We start from the raw sequence: 25,973 nt of genomic DNA on the forward strand, positions 1-25,973 counted from the left end.
CCTCTTCTGCCACCGCCTGCCGAGCAACAGTTGCGCTCTAGAACCCGAACCACCGAGGAGGGAGGAAGCCGCCGCCGCCACCCCCAGCTCGCCCTCCGCCGGCATGGGCACAGGCAGCAGCAGCTGCAGCCCTGCCCGCCGCTGGAGGAGACCGCGGTGGGGCAGCGGGAGCGGCAGCGCCCCCGCCAGGCCGTGCGGGGCAGAAGAGCGGGAGAGGGCGGACGCAGGGGCCAGGTGCGGCCCCGCGCTGGCGCAGGCTCCTCTGCCGCCGCTAGGGGAGCCCGACTCGGACTCGGAGCTGCTGGACCAAGTGCTGGCGGAATGCGATGCTGACGGGCCGGTACAGCCGCCTTGTCCCCACCCCTCGCGCCTCGCCGGGCATTCCTCCTCCAGCCCGGCAGGGGGCGGCGAGGGGGACCAAGCCCGCGGGGACCGGCAGGTAAGCAAAGCTGGGGGAAAGGCAGAAAGAGGATCGGCGGGAGCCGCCTGCGTTCAAACCTGCCTCGAAGCCAAACAACAGGAGCTGCTCCACGCGGACTGTTGGCTATTGCCCTGCAGGAATTGTTCTGTTGGGAGTTATGGCCATAGCGCCGTGACAGAACAATAAATAATGGTGTGCCAGTGTAGCATTGGATAGCCGGGTCCACGCTAGAATTGAAAATCCAGTTGTGAGTTACAGCTGCAAGTGACAGCAGTTCCAGAGACCAAAATGTGTGTTTCGGATTCTCCTTTTTTCACGAACACACGAAGCTGCCTTATACTGAATCAGACCCTTGGTCTATCAATGTCAATATTGTCTACTCCAGGGGTGGCCAAAGTTGCTTAGTGTAAGAGCCACACAGAAGAAATGTCAGATGTTTGTGAGCTGCAAGACATGAGCATCAGATGTTTGAAAGCCAGAAAGAAGGAAGGAAAGCAGGCAGGCAGGCAAATAGATAGGAGAGATGGAAAGAAAGCAACTTTAAATGCATTCTCCAAGCCGTTGGCTGGCTTGGCGAGGCGAAATGATTAAAGAGACAAATGCCTTCTGCAAGGCAGCCAACGGGGTTGTGGGGGCTTTGAGAGCCACACAACAGTGAAAGAGTCACATGTGGCTCCCGAGCCGCAGTCTGGCCACCCCTGGTCTACTCAAACCAGCAGCAACTCTCCAGGGGTCTCATAAGAACATAAGAGAAGCCATGTTGGATCAGGCCAATGGCCCATCTAGTCCAACACTTTGTGTCACACAGTGGCCAAAATTTTTATTTATTTATATATATATATATATATATATATATATATATATATATATATATATATATATATATATATATATATATATATATATATACACACACACACACACACACTGTGGCTAATAGCCACTGATGGATCTCTGCTCCATATTTTTATCACACCCTCCTGAAGCTGGCTATGCTTGTAGCCGCCGCCACCTCCTGTGGCAGTGAATTCCACGTTAATCACCCTTTGGGTAAAGAAGTACCTCCTTTTATCCGTTCTAACCCGACTGCTCAGCAATTTCATTGAATGCCCACGAGTTCTTATATTGTGAGAAAGGGAGAAAAGTACTTCTTTCTCTACTTTCTCCATCCCATGCATAATCTTGTAAACTTCTATCATGTCACCCCGCAGTCGACGTTTCTCCAAGCTAAAGAGCCCCAAGCGTTTTAACCTTTCTTCATAGGGAAAGTGTTCCAAACCTTTAATCATTCTAGTTGCCCTTTTCTGGACTTCCTCCAATGCTATAATATCCTTTTTGAGGTGCGGTGACCAGAATTGCACCTCAATTCTGCACAGTATTCCAAATGAGACTGCACCATCGATTTATACAGGGGCATTATGATACTGGCTGATTTGTTTTCAGTTCCCTTCCTAATAATACCCAGCATGGCATGGCCTTTTTTATTGCAATTGCACGCTGTGTTTACATTTTCAGTGAGTTATCTACCACGACCCCACGATCTCTCTCTTGGTCAGTCTTTGCCAGTTCACACCCCCATCAACTTGTATTTGTAGCTGGGATTTTTGGCCCCAATGTGCATTACTTTGCACTTGGCCACATTGAATCTCATCTGCCATGTTGACACCCAATCACCCAGCCTCAACAGATCCCTTTGGAGTTCCTCACAATCCTCTCTGGTTCTCACCACCCTGAACAATTTAGTGTCATCTGCAAACTTGGCCACTTCACTGCTCACTCTCAACTCCAAATCATTTTTGAACAAGTTAAAGAGCATGGGACCCAGTACTGAGCCCTGCGGCACTCCACTGCTTACCGTCCTCCACTGCAAAGACTGCCCATTTATACTCAGTCTCTGCTTCCTATTACTCAGCCAGTTTTTGATCCACAAGAGGACCTATCCTTTTACTCCATTACTCTCAAGCTTACTAAGGAGTCTTTGATGAGGAACTCTATCAAAAGCTTTCTGGAAGTCAAGGTAAACAATATCTAACGGGTCTCCTTTGCCCACATGTTTGTTCACCCCCTCAAAGAAATGTAGCAGGTTAGTGAGGCAAGATCTTCCCTTACAGAACCCGTGCTGAGTCTTCCTCAATAACTCAAATTCATCGATGTGCCTACTCATTCTGTCCTTGATAATGGTTTCTACCAACTTTCCCGGTATTGAAGTCAGACTGACTGGCCTGTAATTTCCCGGATCTCCTCTGGAACCCTTTTTAAAGATGGGGGTGACATTTGCTACCTTCCAGTCCTCAGGAACAGAGGCAGATTTCAATGAAAGATTACATATTTTTGTCAGAAGATCCACAAGTTCAACTTTGAGTTCTTTCAGAACTCTTGGATGTATGCCATCCAGACCTGGTGACTTATTAGTTTTTAATTCGTCTATCAGTTATCGGACCTCCTCTCTTGTCACCTCAATCTGACTCAGGTCTTACAACACCCCTTCCAATAGAAGTGGTTCTGGAGCAGGCAAACACTTCTCACCTTCCACAGTGAGGACGGAAGCAAAAAATGCATTCAGCTTTTCAGCCATTTTCCTATCCTCCTTCAGTAATCCTTTGACCCCTTGGTCATCCAAGGGCCTTACTGTCTCCCTGGCTGGTTTCCTGCTTCTAATATATTTGAAGAAATTTTTATTGTTGGTCTTTATGTTTTTTGCAATATGCTCCTGATAGTCCCTTTTTGCCTGCCTGATCACAGTCTTGCATTTGATTTGCCACTGCCTGTGTTCCCTTTTATTAATCTCACTTGGACTAGCTTTCCACCGCTTAAAGGAGTCCTTCTTACCTTTTACAGCTTCCATTACTTTGTTTGTTAACCATGCAGGCCTTCTCTTATACTTGTTTGTGCCTTTCCTAACTTGTGGTATATATTTTATCTGAGCTTCTAGGACTGTAGTTTTAAATAGTCTCAACTGAAGTCCTTCGACAGTTTCCCCTTCCTTGCCAGATTCTTCCCTGTAACCTGTTGTAGTTATTATTATGGTGGTGGTGAAGAGCCAGAATGAAAGGGGTGCAGCCGTTTTGGCATTTGATGAAGTGCAAGGGTGGCAGAACATGAGCTCCTCAAACTGGTGGTGACCATATATAGTTTGGCCCAAGAGTGTGTGACTGGCCCTAGATCACCCAGCAGACTTTTATGGCAACATGAGGACTTGCACTTGGGTCTGTCAGATCCTAGTCTGATACTCTGACCACTGCACCACACTGGCTCTCTTTTTTTATTCTGAACAGATTATGGGATTCAGTCCCTTTGATTAAGCCCAAGAGGTAGCCCTGCAACCCACCTATCTGTCTCAGCCAAGATGGTCCATTCTTACCTTCGTTGATTTGATTATATTCATGAGCCACACCCTAGGCCTTCAGAACCCCAGGAAGACAAAACCCAGTATGGTAATAAAGAGATTTCCTGCAGCCTAGAGTCAATCATTCTCTCGCAGTCTAGTGTACCTCACAAAGTTGTTTGGAGGATAAAATGAAGGAGGGGAGAATTATGTACTTTACTTTCAAAACCTTTAATGGCATAAAATAATGAAACATGAATGATGTTGTAAGCCACTTTGGATCTCTATTGAGGAGGAAAGTGGGGTATAAATAAGGAAATAAGCAATCTCAGTGTAATCATGGTATCTAGACGTAATACAGGCTTAGTATCATGAAAGCCCTTTGCTAAGCTACATGTCTGAGTATGTCGAGCAGGGACATGCAGATGAGTAACAGCAAATACACATTACATTTCTATAAAACAATGTTATGCTTATCTTTAAATATATTTGTTAGTTGCTCTTTACTACATCTGTAAGCCTCCTTTTTAATTAAAAATCTAGAACTGAAATTTGTTCAGCATCTGAACAGATTTATATTTTAACAATAGCAGATAGTATTGTAGGCATGATTAAACAGAAGTTGCATCTGCTAACCAGCTGGCTTAGTGCTTTGTTTTTTAAATTCCTTAGAGTCCAGCTAAATTTGTCATTTTGTTATGGCTGCAGTGGAGTATGTTTTTCCATCTTGAGAACTGGTGTGCCAGATATTTCTCAGAGGCAGCATCAAGGCTTAATACTTTAATACTTTGAAAGCTTTAACTAGTTCATCCATACACCCTTCAACTCCTGTCGGTTTTGCTTTATGAGTTCCCACGCAGTCTGTTAAGAACTGCTTCACATACGAGTCTTGCTGTATGAATATGTAGCACATCATGAGCTGTGGCTGAGCAGGGGTACCTTGTACCTGTTTCAAACATTGAATTTAGTGGCCCCTTTAAGAACAACGAAGTTTTGTTCAAGGTATAAGTTTTCATGTGCAAGCACATTTCTTCAGATACAGTGAAACAGAATTTCCTCAATCAATACATATAGTAAGAGAGCAGGTGGGAATTCTGCTTGCCAGGAAAGGCCAATTAGAGACAAGATAGAGACAGAAATAAAAATGGAAATTACCAGTCTGTACATATAGGTGGGGGGCAGAGCAGTAAATTATTGTACAGCATAATGAAACTTGGCTTATGAGGTTTCCATTTGCTTGGGTTTGATTCTGAGGAAAAAACAGATAAGGAAATAAATATATTGGACTTGGATGTTGATGTATTTGTAACTGTGGGATGCTGACAGTAATTGACTGAGACCCTGTCATCTATCTCTTCTCAAGTGTGGAAGCAACTTTACAGCATCTTCTTCTTTGCTTTCAAAGGAGAAGATGCTGTAAAGTTGCCTCCATGTTTGAGAGGAGATGAATGACAGAGTCTCGATGAATTGGCCCTTCCTAGCAACTAACCCTGTCCTCACCCCACGCTCTCTCTTCCTGTATGTAATGGGTGAGGAAATTCTGTTTCACTGTATCTAAAGAAGTGTTTTTGCACACAAAAGCTTATACCTTGAATAAAAGTTTGTTGGTCTTAAAGCTGCCACTGAATTCAAACTTCATTCTACTGCATCAGACCGACATGGCTGCCGTCCTGGATCTCACTTTCAAACATGTTTGTCAGCCTAATAAGTTAATATTTTAGTGTACATGGTATAAACACAAAACAGAGATATAGGCACTCTATTCATTTGCTCCCCCAAATAGTGGCTTGGATCCATTGCAACTTTCCACTCATAGAGCATGACTTTCTAGCCTCCCCTCCCGATACTGCTTCCCGAAGTGACCCAAAAATTCTCTTCCCAGGGCATTTGGGGATACAGCAGGAGGGGTAAAGTGAGAAAGTATCATTTCATCGGCAAAAATCTGTCTTGCCATGGAAAAACAATGGTGAATCCAAGCTTCTGTCATTTTCTTGGATCTCATTCCTCAGTTAGCCAGTCACATCAAACCAAAATGGCCTCAGTCTAACCAAATTATTCCCACAGTGAGATCAGAATTTGTCAGTGGGTCAAACCAGGCCTCAGGTACCAAATGCAAGTCAGTGCTACTGGGAGCAAAAGGAGTGGAGAAGGATTGATTCCCAAATACATTCAGAATAAATTTGCTAAGTCAGCTGAATACAAGTAAACTGAGTACTCATTGCATCACTGAGAACGGTACTGCCAAGATGTTATTGCACCAGTACTGCTGTTACACTATGGCCAGCCTTAAGGCTAGTGAGATGTTGGGTGGAAGCGGCAGGAAGAGGGTGAACTGGGGGTGTTATTACCCTCTATGCCATGAAAAGATTCATCTCTCCATTTTCATACTTTAGGCCTCTGTTAAAGGGACAAGACATTTTTTCCTCAGGTCTGTTAGCAAACCCTAGGTACAGTTCAGTATTTGCCATTGTCTTCCCATCTTTTTTTCCAAACCCTTCCTACCAATTAAAAAAAAAAACCCACACTAAAATGCAGTTGCAACACCATGAAACAATATCTTGTGTGAACAGTCAAAGGGTCTCCTTGCCCTTTTAAATTCTAATATTGCCTTTTCTCATCATAACTGATTACTTCTTGTTTCCCTCCCCCAGGTTTCCCAGTTTCTCAGCATTCACCAGTCAATTGTAAATTATAATCCAAGGGAGGGATACGTACCTTTTTGCATTTTTTAAAATTATGCTATTACAATAAGAAACAATAACATTTTAGATGGCCACAGAGTACAAAGTTCTTAACACATACCCTCCCCAACCCTGACAGAACAAAACCACATTGAAACATGTTTGCATGAGTGCCAGGAGAGACCCCGAGAACTCTGAGACAACAGGAACTAATTACTTAGTGTATAAACAACAAAACTACAGAGAAGAGTGGCACTTTTGATTAAAGGCTTTTATTTATTTACTCACTTTGTTTATTTCCCGCCTTTCTCATTGAGACTCAAGGCAGATCACATCCCAGAAAACGATGCAGTTGAATAATATGAGACACCCTGGAAGCAATACAACTGGACGAGGTTTACAAAATCAGAGACAACTCAAAAAATGATCAGACATGATCTGTCAAGCAATGTTGAAAATGGAATTACGGAAGTAGGAAGAGCAGGATGACGCATACAGTAAGGGGAGAATACCTGCCATAAACTGGCATAGGCTACAATCCCTTTGCAAAAGCACATCTCTGAACCTTTATGTTATACTGTAGCCCTATTCTTTTATTTAAAAAGTCTTCCTGAACAATTCTGTTTTGCACAGTTCACAGAAAGACAGATCTTTCCTGACCTCAGGCAGGCTGTGCCACAAACGAGGGGCCACAACAGAGAAAACCCATGTATGAGCAGCTGTCAATCTTACCCAGTTGCAGTGTGGCATGTTCAAATGGCTTTGCTCCAATGAGCAAAATAGTGGAAAATAGCAGGAAAGGCCATCCTGCAGTTATGAGACCATAAAGGGCTTTGTCTGTGATAACTTCTGAGTAGACATCAACTAGGCCAGGGGTGTTGAACTCATTTTTAGGAGGGCTGGATCTGACACAAATGTGTATCATAAAATGTAATGTGATGTTGTGAAGATATAAACTTTATAAAGGACACAAACAAACACAAAGATATTAATTTTTAACATAAAATACAAACGTGCTTAAAACTCGTGCAATATTTTGTTTAAAATGGAAAAGTGGGGGAATAGTAGGATTTGGCAATGCAATTTTGAAAATAAAACATCAAGAAAAAGCACAAGGATCACAGCAGCAACCAGTAAAATGCTCTGAGCCTGGGAAAACAATGAAAAGGCATTGCAAGCCCTTCCCCACCACCCCGAGTCTACTCAGTTTGGCAATGGCTCTCCCTCTGGCTGTGGGTTCCCAGGTTGGAGTATTCACTAGGTCAGGTCTATTTAGCAGAGACAAGCTGACTCAAAGTACCAATCCTTTTGTTTGGAAGGACACAACTCCAGGAAGGATGAGCTTCAGCAGGCTCTAGGGGTGCTGAAAGTGAAACTGATCTCCCCTCCATTGAAACACATTGCAGCACAAACAGAGTTGCAAGGAAAATGTGGAATGGATTTTCCATTAAGGTCTGTGGGCCATTTGGGCACAAAGACCTTAATGAAAAATCCATTCCACATTTTCGTTGCAGCTTTGCTTCCTGCTACAGCTGACAAAGACAAGGTCGAAATAGCAGGGAACTTCATCAGCCTCAGAGGTGAAGGGGGGGAGAGAAAAGAGCCTGTGGGTCTGATTAAAGCCCTGAGTGGACCAGTTCTGGCCTGCAGACAGGACATTTGACACCCCTGAACTAGGCATTTGTAACGGGGATATAGTATTAGGTTAAGTAGAACAAGGGACCCTGATTTCTGGTGTACTTTAGCAAAATGAAGAACCACAATTATTCTGCAGTAAAAAATAACCTATATAATCCTGTTGGCAGGCAAGATAGTAAAAATGCTTGAGGGCTAGAAACTATTTGCAGCCTTATTTACAAGGTGTGGTAATGTTTAATATAATGTTTAATGTATGGCTAAATTCCTGCAGAAAAGCAATACTTTGATGGGAAGGGGTGTCTGATTTTAGTGTTTGACTGCTTGTGACTATGCCTTTGGGCAACAGTGCCATCTTGTGGCTGCTTTTTGTTTCAGTTGGGGACTATGCATAATGCATGTAACAAATCCAGAAGGATGGCTTCTGGTTTCATATGAATTTATTTTAAGAAGCTCAGATCAAAGGCAGGAATTAAATGTTTACGGTGTACAATGAATGTGAGTGGGCCATTGCAGATGTACCCTGGAGCTTCTTATCTGCTGTTAAGAGCATGTTTTAGCACAGAGGGGAGGGCAAATGTTATTAGAAAGATGACACTCAAAGAACCAGTGCAGATGCAGTCCTGTGCCTCAGTGGCAGAGCATCTACTTGGCATGCAGAAAACTTCAGATCCAGGCCCTGGCATCTCCAGCTAAAAGGGCCAAGTAGTAGATGATGTGAAAGACCTGTGATACTGCCAGTCAGACTAAACAATGCTAACCTGGAAGAATGAGGAGAACCAACTAAGCACAGTGCCCCTTACTCCCACCCAAGGAGGCAAGGTGATCAATCAGAACCTAATGGTCTGTTTATCAGAGGGAGGACACTTAATAAGGGGGCAATACTCCCTCTAAGCTGTGGAGTCTTGTGAGCAAAACTTCTATTTCATGAGCTACTGGCATTAAAGTTGTGAGCTACTGCATAAGTTAGTTTGCTTTGGGGCTATTATTCCTGAGCTAAGGGTGTGAGCCAGAGGCCAAAAAACTGTGAGCTAGTTCACACTAACTCTGCTTAGAAGGAACACTGGTTGGGGGAGTTATGCACTACATTCGGTGTCAAAGACCCTGTTGCTCCCAACTCAAAAGCCTCAACCCAACAGTTGAGTATTCCCTCATTTCCCTCACCTCTATTAGGAGAATGGGTATAAACAGGACTTTTAAAAGCAGGAACGCAGTTCTGGATGGCTTGGCACATGAACACATGAAGTTGCCTTATACTGAATCAGACCCTTGGTCCATCAAAGTCAGTATTGTCTACTCAGACTGGCAGCGCCTCTCCGGGGTCTCAAGCTGAGGTTTTTCACGTCTATTTGCCTGGACCCTTTTTAGTTGGAGATTACAAGGATTGAACCTGGGACCTTCTGCTTACCAAGCAGATGCTCTACCACGGAGCCACCATCCCTCCCCTTGGCATTAGGGGGTGGGGGTGGGAGGGTGGCCTAATATACAAATAAGTTCCTATTAGGCTTTTTCTACAAAAAAAAACCCCTGGGTATAAATACATTAATTGGGAGGGAGGAAGCACACTGTCTGCAAGAGATGTGTCTGGAGGGCTGAGGAAGGTTGGGCTAGAGCTGGCGTTACCAAAACCACCTCAGCATCCACCATTCGAGAAAGGGAGGTCTGAGGCATTAATGCTGGGCAACCTTTCTTAATTACCAGAAGTCTAGACCTCGGTGGATCCAAATGATCAGCAGTTGCTGCTGTCTGCTCTGAAGCAAAAGAACTTAAGTCATCCTCCAGAGTATCATTAAAAGGAGAGCTCTCTACATTGTTTTCAGCATTGATCTCTGCTGGCAAACAGGAGGGTCATCCTGACTCATTAGGTCATGGTGTGAAGTGCCAGCTGGTCCCCCCTTTGGATGCTTATCTTGGGCTGCAAGACTGAAGAAGTGTAGAGTTTTCCAGTTCAAAAGAGGCAATTACCTTGTGTTCATTTAAAAAAAAAAACTTGTGTTGGGGAAATTCCCTTTTAAGTTTTTCCTGTGGATTAATAACAAGGGGACAGCTGGGCAGTCAAATGTTAGTAATACAAGCAATTAAGATCACTAATAAGAGCAATTAAGGATCACAACTGATTTCAACTAATTCTGTTGCCAAACAAAGTTCTCAAGCACTACTCAGCATGGAATTTAGTATTCCAAAAAGGTGGTGGCTGTTCAGACAAACCTTATGAGGCTGGACGATTAAATGTGAGAAACCTCTCCTACTATTGGGCAGGGAAGAGCTGGAATGGCTCCAGTGCTCTTTTGGTGCTTCCTCCTGAAGTGTCTGTTCACTTCATACTCCTAGATTTTAAAAGGGCTCCTGTCAAAATTCTCAGTTATTATTGGATCAGTCTTTGAGAGCACAAGCTGTAGCTGTTCAAAAATGCTTTCCACTGTTTTAGCAGTTAGGAGGGAAAGATCTAGGGTTGCCAAGTCCAATCCCAGAAATATCTGGGGACTTTGGGGGTGGAGCCAGGAGACTTTGGGGGTGGAGCCAGGAGACGCTGGGGGGGGGAACGGCGCCAGGGAGCGTGGCGAGCCGCCCCGTCTCGGAGCGGGCGGCGCCGCTGCACAGCTGCCGCCTCTTCTCCGCTTGCCGTGGCTGCTCCTCCAAGATGGGCTCAGGCTGAGCCAATCTCAGAGGAGCAGCTGTGGTGGGGCGGGGGGGGGGGGGTGGCAGCGGCGGCCTCACCCTCTCTGCTCCGCCTCTGGGGAGGAATCGGAGGGGGGTGGAGGCGGGCCGGGGGCGTGGCAAGCCGCGAGTCCGGGTCCTAGAAGGGCTCGGATTCGCGGCTCGCCATGCTCCTGGCCTGCCTCCGCCCTTCCCTTCTCTGGTTTTGCCTGCACTGCTGCCGCCTCTTGGCTGCTCCTCCGAGATAGGCTCAGCCTGGGCCCATCTCGGAGGAGCAGCTGCGGTGGGCAGGGAGGGGGCAACAGCGGTGGCCTTGCCCGCTTCGGGATGGGACGGCTCGCCATGCTCCCCGGCGCCATTTTCCCCCTCCCCCCGCTTCTGGTTTTTTTGGGAGCAGGGGAAGAGGGTGGAAATCCTGGGGTCCCCCGCCAGGGCAGGAGGGTTGGGAAGCCTAGAAAGATCTCTTAATGTGTTACCAACAAATCCAGCATCATTGGTGATCTTGTCACCAATTGGTGACCTTGTCGGTGCACGAGAAAGTGAAGGAACCTAGGCAGCCAGGTACAGGGAGCCTTGTAACTACCTTAAGCTGAACTTTATATGTATGGTAGTCAGCAGGCCCATGGCTATGGGGAGGGCCTGTGGGGGCCCTATCTCGTAACTTCTCGATGGGCTCCCCTAACTCAGGCCCCGTGTCCTTCCCTCCCCCCTGAGGGCTACTCCCTCCCTTCCCCACGATTCAAATCACGCAGGAGGAGCAGCTGCCAACCTCCTACACCATTTAAAGGGCCCGCTGATCAGCTGGTTGTGGGTCAGAGCAGCAGTGGGATTTTCCCAAGCAGTCTCCAGCCCACTCCCCCCTGGAGCGGATGGAACTGCCAACCATGTCCACAGAGGCTGCCTGTCTCTGCACCACAGAGGAGATGGGTGCCGGGCAGTTGAGCATGCCAGGCCTGGCCAAGAGCCAAGGCAGCCAGCGAGGATCCTCCTCAAGCCGTGACAGTGGGAGGGAAAGCCACATGAAGGAGCTGCTAAATGCCACCCCCTCCCAATTGCATATGCCCCCTTGATTTAAGAAATCCTGGCTATGGGCCTGGTGGACAGTGAATAAGCCTATTGACTGCAAGCTTTTCCAGCTCCCTGACTGAGTGCATCAACAAGATTGGAGCTGCCTGCTCCCTAGTCTGAGGAAGGCCTCAATTCTGACCAGGCCTATGGTGTGGGTCAGCCCTGAGCGCAGCCCAGCAGCTACACTGGCTCACTATCAAGGAGCTTCCTGAGTTTATGTGGTCAACACACACTGAAATGAAGGGGTGGTATTTTAGCACTTTTGAATGTAATTGTAAGATTGCATTTTTGAATATTCCTTTGCAATAAAACTCCCTGCACAAAGAAAACTAGCACAGCAAGGAAAGAGTTAATCTGGCCAGTCTCCCTCTCATTGTCTCAAGAAGCACATTATTATATATTAAATTATTGTTGTGTTTTATTTTACGTTGCTGTCTTCAGTTGCCATTCTGAGTTCAATTAAATTTTTCAACATCCCATTTTGGAAAACACTGATAGTAAAAAACCCTGTTTCCTCGTATGCAAAATGAGACTTTCATTTCATGGATGATATTCTCCACTGCGAACCCAGAAGCCCTAGTCAAGGGCTTGTAATACATTACAATAATTACAAGAAGGGGGTGTTTTGTAATTTTAGTAATTAATATGAAAACAGAACAGATTGTCCAACTAAACAACTTCTAATGAAAAAAACCCATGATTTTCTTTTTGTTTAGTTCAAGAGCTTTCATTACTGTAATTGCTGTCTACCTTGGCTTTGTGTTCCTAATAAGGGCATACAAAACTGTGTTCCTTGGGGGGGTGGGGAGAATGGGAGAGATCCTCTTGGTTTTCTTGTTTGATTGCAGACTGCAGTCACTAAGATCACATACATAATAGATTCAAGTCCAGTAGCATCTTAGAGGCCAACACGAGATTTAGGGTGTTAACTTTCAAGAGAGTCAAAGTCCCCTTTGTAGAATAGAACACAGTAGAATAGAAATAGAGATCTGAGTCCTTTTATTCCTAGACAGAAGGTGGGAGGGCTGTTATGCTTGTACAGGATGAATACAATGTACATTGTACAATATATATCGTATTAAGCTGCATTAGAGCTGAGGGGAAACACTCGGGGCCAGAAAATTAGCATCTGTAGTGATGCTGTTGTGGGGGGGTTCCATTGTTATGAAAGCTCATTCTTTGAATACACTTTTGTAGGTCTTCTAGGTGTCACTGTTCTACCTCAGAGGGTTGTTGTGAGGATAAAATAGAAGAGAATTGTGAAAGCCACCTTGGGTCCCTATTGAGGAGAATGGTGGGGTATAGGTGAAGTAAATAAATAAAATGTGGCATTGCGAGTGTTGGTGGCCTTGCCTCAATCCTGACCCCTAGTTAAAAATCATTGCATTCACCAAAGTTAGGTAGGTGAAGGGACCATAGGCAGGGGTGAAATTCTAGCAGGAGCTCCTTTGAATATTCGGCCACACACCCCTGATGAAGCCAATCCTCCTGGAGCCTACAGTGCGCCCTGTACTAAGAGCCCTATAAGCTCTTGGAGGATTGGCTACATCAGGAGGGTGTGGCCTAATATGCAAAGGAGCTCCTGCTAGAATTCCACCCCTGACCATAGGTCTGCATTATTCCAGCAGAGATAAATCTCAGTGTCATTGTAACAAGGCACCTAATTCTGTCATGTTTGTTCGCTTTCAGATTTTATTATCAAGAGCCATCCCAGCTTCGGAGAACAGTAACTTCGCCAACAAGTAAGTTACTTTAACTCACATGACAATAACTTCTGCAGTGGGTCATGTGCTTTGTAGGAAAATGCACCGTTTCTGTTCAGGCACTTTGCGCTGTTGTTTAACACTTGATCTGGCATTAATTTTTCAAGCTGTGTTCCAAGTGCTCACGTAGGAAAGATTCTTGAAGTGACCAGGGTTTGGGTGGCCAATACATTTGAGTGGAATGTGGTTTTAATTACTGTTGGAGAAATCCATTCGCTGTGGGTCAAACTGGTGGAGAATGACTTTAGTCAGAATATTTAAAAGAAAAGTGGCAAATAATTTCCCCAAAAGGAAGCACATTCATGTTTGAAAATGCCTTCAAGATATGAAAATCTGCTTGATAAATGGGTACCCATATTTATGGTTTATATTAGGTTGAGTCCTATGAGCTGTGAAGAGCCCTGTGGCGCAGAGTGTTAAAGCTGCAGTACTGCAGTCTTAAGCTCTGCTCACGACCTGCGTTTGATTCCCAGCGGAAGCTGGGTTTTCAGGTAGCCGGATCAAGGTTGACTCACCCTTCCATCCTTCCGAGGTTGGTAAAATGAGTACCCAGCTTGCTGGGAGGAAAGTGTAAAAGATTGGGGAAGGCAATGGCAAACCACCCCGTAAAAAGTCTGCCATGAAAACATTGTAAAAGCAATGTCAACCCAGAGTCGGAAACTACTGGTGCTTTCCTTTCCCTATGAGCTGTAGATTTCTATAGATGAGATGGGTCTTTCCCATATTTCTCTTACAACTCTAGACCCAAAACCCCCTTAAAGTGCTTGCCAGAGACCCAAGCCTGGGTGCCCCTGAGTCACCACTCCTTGCCTGAGTGTGCCCAGTCCCATAAGTCATCGAGGTTAAATGCACAGCAATAAAGCAGACCTTTGTAAAAATATATAAAGGTTTATTCAAAGTTTCAAAAAGGCTGTCACTATGCAGCACAGTCTCTATAGCTTAGCAACAAAGAAATTTAAAAAGCTAAGCTTTCTAATACATTTAATTATGTATTAGATGGCATGCCTTCTTGCAACATAAGAATCCAGGCTGTGGCCTGACAGTGCAACACATCATGGTGTAGCATAGCATATCAGAGCATACTAGCATGGCAAAAACATGAAGTTAGCATGGCTTTCCCCTGGCGTTTGACCTTATTGTAGTCTTTTGCCCTCTGGCACCAGGTGGTTTCTTGGATCCAATCAGGAATCTCCCTTGCTGGAACTTTCCAGAACATGTTAGCACCCACTCCTAATCCCCCCTCCCATCTGGTTACACAACTGAGTACAGATTCTCATTAACCAATTACCACATTCTTGAATCTGGCCTTGAAAGAGATAAGGATGGTATCTGCAGAAAGGCCCAAACAATGGACACCTGAGAGGTGGAGCAGGCCTACTAATAATTATGTTAACCCTTGGGGAAAATTAGGGTTTTGCCCCACATGCCCCGCTTTCTAGAAGCTGCCTGAAACCCATGGTATTGCCATGGTTGAAGCTCATTGCAACTAGGCAAAGCAACTGCATTTACATTCCTTTAAGTGAGGTAGATTAAAAGTGTTTTAGCAGCAAAATTACAACAAGCAAAGCAGAGCATAAATGTTGAAGCAGAAACTACTGGAAGAATCTTTCCTTTGAGATTTACTCGCTCACTTTACAGGACAGACTCTCACCCACCACATTTTGGCTACCTTTAATGTGAGCAATCTCAAAACGAAAATCTTGTGGGCTTAAGGCCGACCTTAAGACTCAAGCATTATTTCTCTTCGTTCTGTAGATGAAAGACAAGGGATTCTGTTTAGTTTTCAGGAAAAACATAATACTACACAGATAAGGTTTCAGCTTGTTTAGGGCCCACACAGTTCCTAGGCTCTATTGTTCCAGGATGGCATAAGCCTGCTCTTATGGTAGTAACTTCCTGCTCAAATAAACAGTGGGGTGATATTCACCATCCACACACACCCCTTGTCGGTAGTAACACAGTGACCAGGCCCCTTGAAGAGCATAAGTTTGGACAATAAAGGACTTGTTATAATCAGGTGGAACCAAAATGGGTGCTTGAGACAGTTTCTCTTTTGAAGACTCAAAGGCATGTTGTCACTCAGGGGTCGATGTCACTGGTAGGTGCCTTTGCTTTGCACAGATCTGTCAGTGGGGATGCCAACTGACTAAAATGATGAAGGAAATGATAGTAGAAACCAATGAGACCTATAAAAGCTTGCACATCCTTTTTGGTTAATGGGCTTGGGCCCGTCCATGATGCTGGCAATCTTAGCTTTATGAGGCCTGACAGTATTCGACCCAGTCAGTTGGCTCAAGTAAACAACGCAATTACATCCAAATTGGCACTTTGGGGCCTTGCTTGTCAATCCTGCGTTATGAATTCTCTGAAGCACTTTATGGACATGCTCAAGGTGTACACTTTACGTGGAACTGTGGATGGCAATATCATTCTGATATACCACTAAAGACAGTCCATTAAGCATTCAATCCATTAATCTTCGAAAGGTCTTTGATGCCCCATTCATTCCAAATGGTATCTTCACAAACCGATAATGTTTCAAAAGTGACACAAATACTGTGTTATCAGATACTTCTGAGTGCAAAGGCATTTGCCAGTAGCCAGATGTGAAATCATGAGTGGTGATGTATTTTGCAGTGACCAGATCTTCAGTTACTCTCAGTTCACGGTGAAGGGTAGAGATCTACAAGAGTTAGCTTGTTCAGCTTTCTAAAGTCCACACAAAAGCAACATTCAACACGTGCAGTTTCAGATTGTCTCTTCTTCAGCACAGTCACAATAAGTGACCTCCAATTTGGATGGAACTCTTTAATCACCCCAGGGCTGTAGCCAGCAGGGGGACACTGGGGGTAGTGCCCCCTATAGAGTCTGTAGCACTCCCACCCAATCTTCCCTTTCCCTGAAAGAAAAAAAAGACAGGTTGCTTACCTGTAACTGTAGATCTTCGAGTGGTCATCTGTGCATTCACACTCATGAGATAAAGCGCCTGCACCAATCCCCGAATCGGTACCTAAAAAGCCCAGGATTTTTTCACACTCAGCACCAACGGGCATGTGCAGGCGTCCCAGTGCGCATGCTCGCCAACGCGAGGATCCCGCCAGTTCCTTCCTGACCGCTGGAAGCCCCTACTGGAGGGAGACCATCAGCAGTGGGGAAAGAGGGTGGGTAGTGTGAATGCACAGATGACCACTCAAAGATCTACAGTTACAGGTAAGCAACCTGTCTATCTTCTTCGTGGTCTCTGTGCTTCACACTCATGGGAGATTAGCAAGCAAGACATACCTGGAGGCGGGAAGACGGTCAACTAGAAGAAACAGCTTGCAGCACCGCAGCTCCCAGACGAGCCCTCTGTTGAGCATGCACGTCCAGCGCGTAGTGCTTCATAAAGGCATGCAGAGAGGACCAGGTGGCAGCCTTGCAAACGTCCGTCAGGGAAACGCCTTTTAGGAACGTCACTGATGTCGCTATCGCTCTTGTAGAGTGTCCGCGAATAGGCCCAGGTAACGGCTTCTTAGCCAACAAATAACACAGTTTAATAGTCTCAGTGAGCCATTTTGAAAGCCGCTGAGACGAGATTCTGGAACCTAACTTAAGAGCAGCATAAGAAACAAAAAGATGCTGGTCCTTACGAAAACTCTTGGAGCGACTCAAATAAAACAATAAGGCACGCAACCTACGTTCCTCATCCGAGGAAGGTGTAGGATAAAACGTGGGCAACCAAACTTCTAAGTTAAGGTGGAACTGAGAAACCACCTTGGGGAGAAAGGAAATATCAGGAGCTAAGGACACTCCAGACTCCTGAAAAGCTAAATATGGGTAGTCACAACACATAGCCGTGAGCTCCCCTGCACGGCGTGCTGATGTGATGGCTACCAAAAAAGCAGTCTTCCAAGATAGGAGCTGTAATGAGCATGTGGCCATTGGCTCAAAAGGATGCCGAGTCAGCCTGTCCAACACTAGAGTCAAATCCCACAACTGTGGGGGTGATCTCGAAGAAGGATGAAGCCTAAGCAAACCCTTCAAAAATCTCTTAGAATGAGGGTGTGCAAAAACTGAATGCCCCTCCACTGGTTCATGGAATGCAAATATTGCCACCAGATAAACTTTAATGGAGGAAAAAAACAAGGCCAGCATCCACCAGAGATAACAAAAACTCAAAAATAACCGGCAGTCCCACCCTCTGGTGCGAAACTGTAGGATCAACTAAAAACTGAAGAAACTTCCACCACTTCCTATCATAAGAAGCACGGGTAGACAGCTTCCTGCTATTCAGGAAAACGTGATGGGCTCTGCTGGAGAACTCACAGGGTCTATGAACCACGCTGTCAGCTTCAGGTGGGGCACGTTGTGATGGAATACATGACCGTCCTGAGCTGACAGAAGATCCGGTCCTGCCGGAAACTGGTAGAAGACCCCCCTCGCCAGTTGGAGCAAGATCGGGAACCAGTTCTGTTGGGGCCACCACGGAGTCTCTCTCTTGCAATCTTTTTGACCACCCTTGTCAATAGTGGCAGAGGTGGGAACAGATATACGAACCGACCTTCCCACGGGAACAGCAGACCGTCTCCCAACAACTCTGGATCCGAGCCCCCTCTGGAGCAGAACAGAGGACACTTCCGGTTCTCGGCTGTGGCAAAGACGTCCACCTGAGGATACCCCCAGAGCTGAAACACGGGTTGAAGGAAGTGCCACTGTATCTCCCACTCGTGTGGGGAAGCCGCACCCCTGCTGAGGGAGTCTGCTTGCAGGTTGAGCACCCCTGGGAGATGCGCAGCCTTCACAAAGATGTCGTGGTCCAGGCACTCCAACCACAGTTCCAGTGGCAACGCACAGAGCCGTTGAGAAACTGTCCCTCCCTGTCTGTTGATGTAACACAGGGCAGTGGTATTGTCTGTAAGCAGAGCAACAACCTTCCACGCCACCATGGGGTGGAAGGATCGAAGAGCAAAATGAACTGCCAGCAGTTCCAGGTAATTTATACAGCAGTGAGTCAATTTCAAAGGCCAAGGGCCCCCCACACACAGAGCGTCCATGTAGGCCCCCCAACCCCATAAAGACGCATCTGTTGTGATTGTCACTGTTGGTACAGGTAGGTGGAAGGGACCTCCCTGACAAATGTTGTCCTTTGATTTCCACCACTGCAGTGTTTGAAGTGTCACAAGTGGAATTACAAACCTCTTTTGAAGTGAGTCCCTTAACGGTCGAAAGTTGTAGGCCTCGCATCCTCAGCTTCGCAAAGATCAGCACGCTTGTAGTCGCCGCCATCAGCCCCAGCATCCGCTGCAGCTGCTGTGCCGTGCCCCACTTTCGACTCTGCAGAAGTTCGACAAGGTTGATAATGTCCATCGCTCTCTGCTGAGGCAGGAAAGCGTGATGAATGTTCATATCCAGCAAAGCCCCTATGAACTGAACTGTCTGTGATGGAGTAAGGTGTGATTTCTCCAAATTGACCTGCAGACCCAAGGTGTGAAGAAGACGAAGAGTGGTGGCAATATGGTTTGACAAACTTTCCTTTGACTCCACCACAAGGAGCGAATCGTCGATGTATGGAAAGACGACTATCCCTTGAAGCCGGAGGTGGGCAGCCACAATGCTCATCATCATTGTGAACAACCGAGGTGCAGTGGACAGACCGAACGGAAGGGCCTTGAACTGGAAGTGTTGAGAACCTACTGCAAACCGAAGGAAACGTCTGAACGCAGGATGGATGCTGACGTGGAAGTAGGCATCCTTGAGGTCCAGCGCTGCCATCCAGTCCCTTTGGTTGATGAGGGGCAGAATTGTTTGCAGAGTGGACATTCTGAACTTCTGGTACAGAATAAACTTGTTCAGATTCCGAAGGTCCATGATTGGTCTCAAACCCCCGTCCCGCTTGGGAACCAGGAAGTAACGAGAGTAGAAGCCTCCCGTCCTGGCCTCCACCGGGACCCGTTCTATGGCGTGTTTCTGTAGGAGGTTGCTCACCTCCGCCAGCAGAGGTGGGGAAGGGGGTGTGGTGATTACCACAGATTGGTTCGGAATCTGAGCAAAATCTATTTTGTAGCCTTCCCCGACGATGGAAAGCACCCACCTGTCCGTAGAGATGGACTCCCAGGCCGACAGGAATGGGCAGAGGTGGATAGATGAAGAAGTGGGGACGGTGACGCGTGCTACCAGAAAGTCAAAGGTCCTGCTTTTGAGGGCGAGCGCCCTTAGACTTGCCGGTGGTCTGTGCAGAAGCGTATCGGTTTCTATTGTTCCCTCTGTATGGGGACCTACTCTCAGGTTGGGCAAAGCGAGGTCCCCACTGCTGTTTCAGGGAGAACTTTTGATATGGCTTCTTTGACCAAGGTTTGTTCCACTGTTTTGGTTTCGTAGCTCTGGAAGACGCTGGGACACCCAGGTTCCTGGAAGTTTTATGCTTTTATCCATTTCCTGGAGTGCATTGTCAGTGGTCGAGTTGAAGAGGCCTTCGCCCTTGAAGGGCAGATCTTCAACGAAGGCCCTGGTGTCTTGCTGGAGGGCTGTTGACCTGAACCAGGAGTGGCAGCGGAGGCAGACAGCAGAAGTGATGGTTCTTGCTGAGACGTCCACCATATGCTTTGCTGCAGCCAGTTGTTGTTTGGCCACAGCAAAGCCTTTCTTCTGCAACTTCTTTGCAGCAGACCTCTTCTCCTCACTCAGGGAAGACAAGAGGGGGGTATGTTGTTCCCATACTGAGTATTGGTATCTAGCCATGCACGCAGCATAGTTAGATACCTTTACTCCCAGCACCCCAGCCGAGTAAAACTTCCTCCCAACATTGTCCAGCTTCTTTCCCTCCTTGTCTGGTGGAGAGTAGTGCGTCTTGCGGGCCTTTGACAAGGAGGATACGACCACCAAATTGGGCTTTGGATGTGTGAAGAGACATTCAGCACTGGCCTCTTGGACGCGGTACATGTGGCCCAACCTTCTTGATGGTGTAGAAGCAGGTGTAGAAGCAGGCTTTGCCCAGGGCTCCTTCACCGCCTGTAAGATGACCTTCGTGACAGGCAGGGCAACCGCTGTAGACGTATCCCGCTGCATGATGTCAAACATGGTGTCGTCTACAACGGGTTGCGGTTGTGTCACCGGGAGAGAGAGGGAGAGTGCCATCCTCTTCACCAGGTCCCCATACGACTTCAGATCCTTTGATGGTGAAATGGGAAGATCCTCAGCGGTATGAGACACTGGTGAAGGTTCCAAAGCCCTGTCCGGATCGTCGGTACCGACCTCAGAGTCCGATGATGAACACTCTCTCCTCAAAGAATGTTCCGAGAGCACCGACATTGACTCTGACGGGTGACTGGATCAACACCGACGACCTAGGCTGGACTTCCTCCACCACCACGCCGCATCTTTCGGGCGGGACGGATATCGATGCCGAGGGACACCGCCTAGAATGCTGGGAAAGCCTCGACATATGGGATGCCTCGGATTGCTGGTCCCAGTTTGCAAACTCCCGAGGGGGGTACCACTGGTACAGCGGGTATGGATAGGTGTAGGGAGGCCACTGACGCGGTTCCCACGGTGGAAGTGGTGGGAAGTGGCAAGCTACAGTGGTCGGATCCAGCTCTCTCCGACCTCTTGCCTGATCCAGCGGTGCCAACGGCTCCATCAGTGCCAACACCTCCACCTCCGAGACAGAGTCACTCTCGCTGTGACGCCTCGACCCCGAAGAATGGGAGCGCTGAGTGAGGTCAATCTTTTGCTCCGATGACGATAGACGCAACTGCCTCTCAACACCAAAGGGCTACGATGTGGGGAAGATCTTCCTTGGTGGAGCGGTCGACATCGATGTCAAAGTGTCATGAGAAGGGGAAGGAGTGTGGGACGATCTCTTCCGCTTCTCCTTAGATTTCACCTTCTTCGGTGCGGATGATTGGGTCCCTGAGTCATCCCGACGCTTCTTAGCTGGGGTGTCCACTGACCCTTCAGAAGGTCATTTTGTGGAATGCCCGTGCTCAACTGGCATCTTGGTCCTGATGGGCGATGTATTGGCCGATGTGACCATCGGGGCCATGGCCTCTCCCATCGGTACTGACGGGCCCGATGCCATCTTTTGAGGATGAAGTGCAGACTCAACCAACGCAGCCGAAAGCCTCGCCGCTCGATTCTTGCAAGTTTGTTTGGAGAAACTCGGGCAGTGCGAGCAAGAATCCACACAATGTCCCTCACCCAAACAAAGGAGACAGAGGGAATGGCCGTCAAGGGGGGGGGGGGCAATCTTCTTCCCACAGGAGCGGCACCTCTTAAAAAAAACCCAACGTCTTTCCATAGACGCCAAGGTACCAATTTGAGGATCGGCGCAAGCGCTCTATCCCATGAGTGTGAAGCACAGAGACAACAAAGAAGATTTGGGGAAGATTGGGTGGGGGTGCTGTAGATTCTATAGGGGGCACCACCTGGTGTCCCCTCCTGGCTACAGCCCTGAATTACTCCCCTCTTCAACATTTCAGAAGCAACAATCTCTTTCACAGGTCCAATCAATGTATGACTAGATTTTATATATATTATATATAGATATATATATTCTCCAGTAAATAAAAAAAATAAATTTTATTGGAGGATACATACCAATTCCAATAGAGAAGAGTGGCTTAGAACATTGCAGTACTTGTTTTAATTCACTCTGCTGAGGATTCAAAGTAGAAACCATCTGCACATGCTCTGTGCCTTCAGCTTCCATCAACCCATCCATCAAATGAGGCAAAAGCACTCCCTCCTCCTACACTGCTTTTACAGGAAACATCTGTCCAACTCTTTCTGTAAAAAAAAAAAATCAAACCTTCTAACGATCGATGTGGCTTGCTTGTGCTCTTTTCTAAAAAATATGTAACTTCTTTAACCAGGTAATTGCGTTGTCCATTTTTGGTTTTTTTGCAACACCTTCCCAAGCAACAGCTAATTTGGACACATAATCTGGTTTTGGCACCAGCCCCTTAACAGCAAAACATCTGGGCTTAGCATTTCTGTCATAACAGTAGACCTTTTGCTGCTTAAGGAATTCACTGGCTGCTTTTCTAGCTTGTTCTGTGGTCTGCTTCTGACTGTTGAGATATTCAGTCACATTGAGAGGTCAGTCAGCAGTCTGTGTGCCTTCCCAGGAAGCTTTTAGTAGATGTAATGGTCCAGTAATCCCTCTTCCAAAGATCAGTTCATCTGGGGAGTACCACCTTAGACTGGCTGAAGGAGAGTCTCTAATGTCACAGGTTCTCACAATCAGCCAGTTACCACATTCTTGAATCTGGTCCTGAAAGAGATTAAGTATGATCTCTACAGGAAGGCCCAAAGCATGGACACCTGTGAGCCAGGGCAGGCCTGCTAATAATTACATTAACCCGTGAGGGAAATTAGGGTACTTTGCCTCCCAGAGCTATTGTCTGCTGTGCTCATCTCAGGAAAATGTTCATCTAAGCTTAGAACTTGAACAATCCCACAACAGAGGGGATATCTTATCTCTTCCTCCCCATGCAGAATTGAAGCATATGGGACTGAAGGAGTGAAACTGGAGTCAGGAATGCATTTCCCAATCCTGATTTCACTCCCTGTTTAAGAATACTGTAAAACGTGTTAGTTTTCTCTCCATTTTTGTCAAGTGAGGCTCAACTGCTTCCGTATTCTTACCTCCTAGCTGACAAAATGCTTCATCCTTGCCATATAATTCCCCACTTTTTTTTTTGAGAAAAGAAACTAGCATTTTTCTGTATACTTACTGAGGTTCTGGAATATGAAAGGATCCACCCCCTTACCTTAAGAGTGACTCGATTTCTCTGCTGCTAGTTAGATATTTGTTGAAATAATGATTTTTCTTCTACCCCCTTTACTTCATTTTGCTGCTTGTTGCAGCCTGCAGAATGTAGAATGGAATGAGACAGAAGCTGGAAATCTATTTCAAGTATTTTCAGAATAGGCTGTTTGTTTTGCTCAGTGTACTCTTAGCAATAGCCTTATTGAAATTTAATTGAATATGTTCCTTCTAAAATTTAATTTCCCCCCATTACATACCTTCCAGGGGTGGCCAATGGTAGCTCTCCAGATGTTTTTTGCCTACAGCTCCCATCAGCCCCAGCCAGCATGGCTGGGGCTGATGGGGAGCTGTAGGCAAAAAACATCTGGAGAGCTACCATTGGCCACCCATTTTATACTTCCAGAACAATTTATCTCCCTCCTCAGACTGTGGCTCAGTGATAGAGCATCTGTTTGCAAGCAGAAGGTCCCCAGTTCAATCCATGACACCTCCAGTAAAAAGGATGAGGTTGTGACATGAAAGACCCTTACCTGTGATCCTGGAGAGCCATTGTCAGTCAGGGTAGACAATGCTGACTTCGATAGATCAACCGTCTTAATAATTGTGAGCCAGTTTCATGTGCTCCAACATGCATGAAGTTCTTTGCAGTTCTCATGGCCAACATATTGCTCAGTTTCCACGAAAGCATATGGGAGTTCCTGCCATAGCTCAAAGGTAAAGCATATAAAAGTTCCGTCCCCAAAAGCTCAAATTAAAAGGATCTCAGGCAATAGGATAAGACTGTCTGGTAGAGCAGCCAAATTCAGTAGTAGAGCATCTGCTGTGAATTCAGAAGATTCCCAGTACTATCACTGGCTTCTCCAATTAAAGCACCTTTGGTACCAGATACTGGGGATAATCTTTTTCTGCTTGAGACCCCAGAGAACTGCTGCCAGTCAGAATAAGACAGCACTGTGCTACACAAACAAAAACAATCTGACATAATAGATCGTTTCTTGTATGTTGACTACGCTTTGTTCCTGCAGCCTCCCACTCAAGAAAGCTGAGAGAAAGTCCAAGACATCCTACGACTATTCTGAAGAGGAGATGATGGCGGCTATCGAAAAAGAATATGGTCGCTGAAGTCCATTGCCGCCATACCAGAATGAATCTGAACAGGATCACTGTTGCTGCAAAGATAAACATTCTAAGGAATACTGCAAGTTTAATCAAATTGGGGAAGTGGGGGAACAAATAAGACTGAATTGAAGGAACGCCACAAGGAAACATCATCTTGGTCTTAGGAGCAAACTATCTGAAAACTTACTTCAAAAGGGCAACTGCCTTACTTTTTTGGGGGGGAGGGGGTTGGAATCTAATGTTGACCCCTTTAGCCCTAAACATACATGCAATCTGTGTTTCTGTCAGACATTTGCCTCTTTATAGTTAAAAACTCTACTTGACTAATAGAAATGATCAGCAAGGAAGATCAACCTTCCATCATCCCTAAGGGCTGGCCAAGACATCAGTTTTCCATGATCAGGCTAATAGTTGAGCAGGTAAAAAGCAGATTCTGTCTCATCCCCACTCCTTGGTTTCCCTGGCATTTTAGAAAACCAGGGGCTGTGCAGCCTCTCCATCTGAAGTACTATACTCAGCATCACAGTTGCAGTTGAAATGTTACTTCCAGTCCCACAGAGTTCACTGAAAACACCTGGTGGGGTTTTCTTCTTCCATGAAACCATCCTGCCCCCAGCAAGCAGGTTTGAAAAGTATAAGAAAGGCTAGAGTTCCCGAAACTAAATCTTTCCACCCCCAGAATCAGTTTCCAAAAAAGCCTTGAATGCCTATGGGCATCACACTCACAGTTCTTGAGACACTCATGGCGGCCAACATATTATTGGGATTTGAATCCTATCTTAGCAGTTGTCAAAGTAATATTACTGGACCACCAAAGCAGAACTGGTTAAAATTTTGCTCTTTTGAGCCGCCTGTTCTCTAATGTTTCTCAGCCTTTTGATGTCATAAAAATGCCTTCTTATAAGGTGCTCTGGCCTGATTTAGCCTTGCCAATTCTAAATCACTTGGTTATGTGAGAAGAATGGGAATAGGAAAGGTTGAAGAAAAATTAACTGCCCAGAATTGTAAATTCCATTTTACTGGAAGAGGAATTATAACTGAGCCCTTTGGAGTAGGAAGACAAGACACAAAGACTCCCTTCTTCCCTGAAATGATTGATGGGTAGTGCAAGAGGTCCCTGACCTGAGCAGTACACTACAGAGGAGGGAAGACAACCTCCATACATCATCAGCCCCTTGAGGCAGTGATAACAGCACTGTAAAGAAGACCCAGCAGCTTCATGCTTGGGGCTAACCAAGCTGTTTTTCGTCCCTTCACAATTCTATATACTTTCACGGGATTAAGCAGTTCAGTTTTCCCTCCTCTGCTGTTTCTTTAACTGACCCTCAGCTGTTATTAAAATTCCAAGCCTCCCAGAGTCAGACTGTCATCTCTGCCCGTTTAAAAAAATGTCCAACTGCCCTCCATTCCATGAGGGCAAGGCATGTGCAGGCCTCATCAAGTTAAGGGGGTGGTGGTGTCTTTTTTTCTCTTACACAGTTGTATTTTTCTGAATACCCAGAGTTCATTAGAGAATGAAGAAACCCCTGCCTTCTCTGTAGGTAGCTCAAATTGG

The 25,973-nt window shown here is 46.2% G+C and overlaps 1 protein-coding gene across 1 annotated transcript; it reads left to right on the plus strand.

Moving 5' to 3' along the window:
* Positions 1–25,770, plus strand: CYS1 (cystin 1). The gene is made up of 3 exons (XM_060233999.1): positions 1–439; positions 13,478–13,530; positions 24,325–25,770. The coding sequence occupies exons 1-3, from the start codon at positions 104–106 to the stop codon at positions 24,419–24,421; spliced, it is 486 nt and encodes a 161-aa protein (XP_060089982.1). The 5' UTR covers positions 1–103; the 3' UTR covers positions 24,422–25,770.
* Positions 25,771–25,973: the final 203 nt, after the last annotated feature.

The sequence above is a fragment of the Heteronotia binoei genome, chromosome 1, assembly GCF_032191835.1.
Source record: "Heteronotia binoei isolate CCM8104 ecotype False Entrance Well chromosome 1, APGP_CSIRO_Hbin_v1, whole genome shotgun sequence".
NCBI classification, from domain to species: Eukaryota; Metazoa; Chordata; class Lepidosauria; order Squamata; family Gekkonidae; genus Heteronotia; species Heteronotia binoei.

Excerpts from the sequence above, each read along its gene's own strand:
- CYS1 (XM_060233999.1), top strand. The coding sequence starts at position 104 with ATGGGCACAGGCAGCAGCAGCTGCAGCCCTGCCCGCCGCTGGAGGAGA. Across the intron at positions 440-13,477 it reads AAGCCCGCGGGGACCGGCAG|ATTTTATTATCAAGAGCCAT; the intron begins GTAAGCAAAGCT and ends GTTCGCTTTCAG. Across the intron at positions 13,531-24,324 it reads AACAGTAACTTCGCCAACAA|CCTCCCACTCAAGAAAGCTG; the intron begins GTAAGTTACTTT and ends TTGTTCCTGCAG.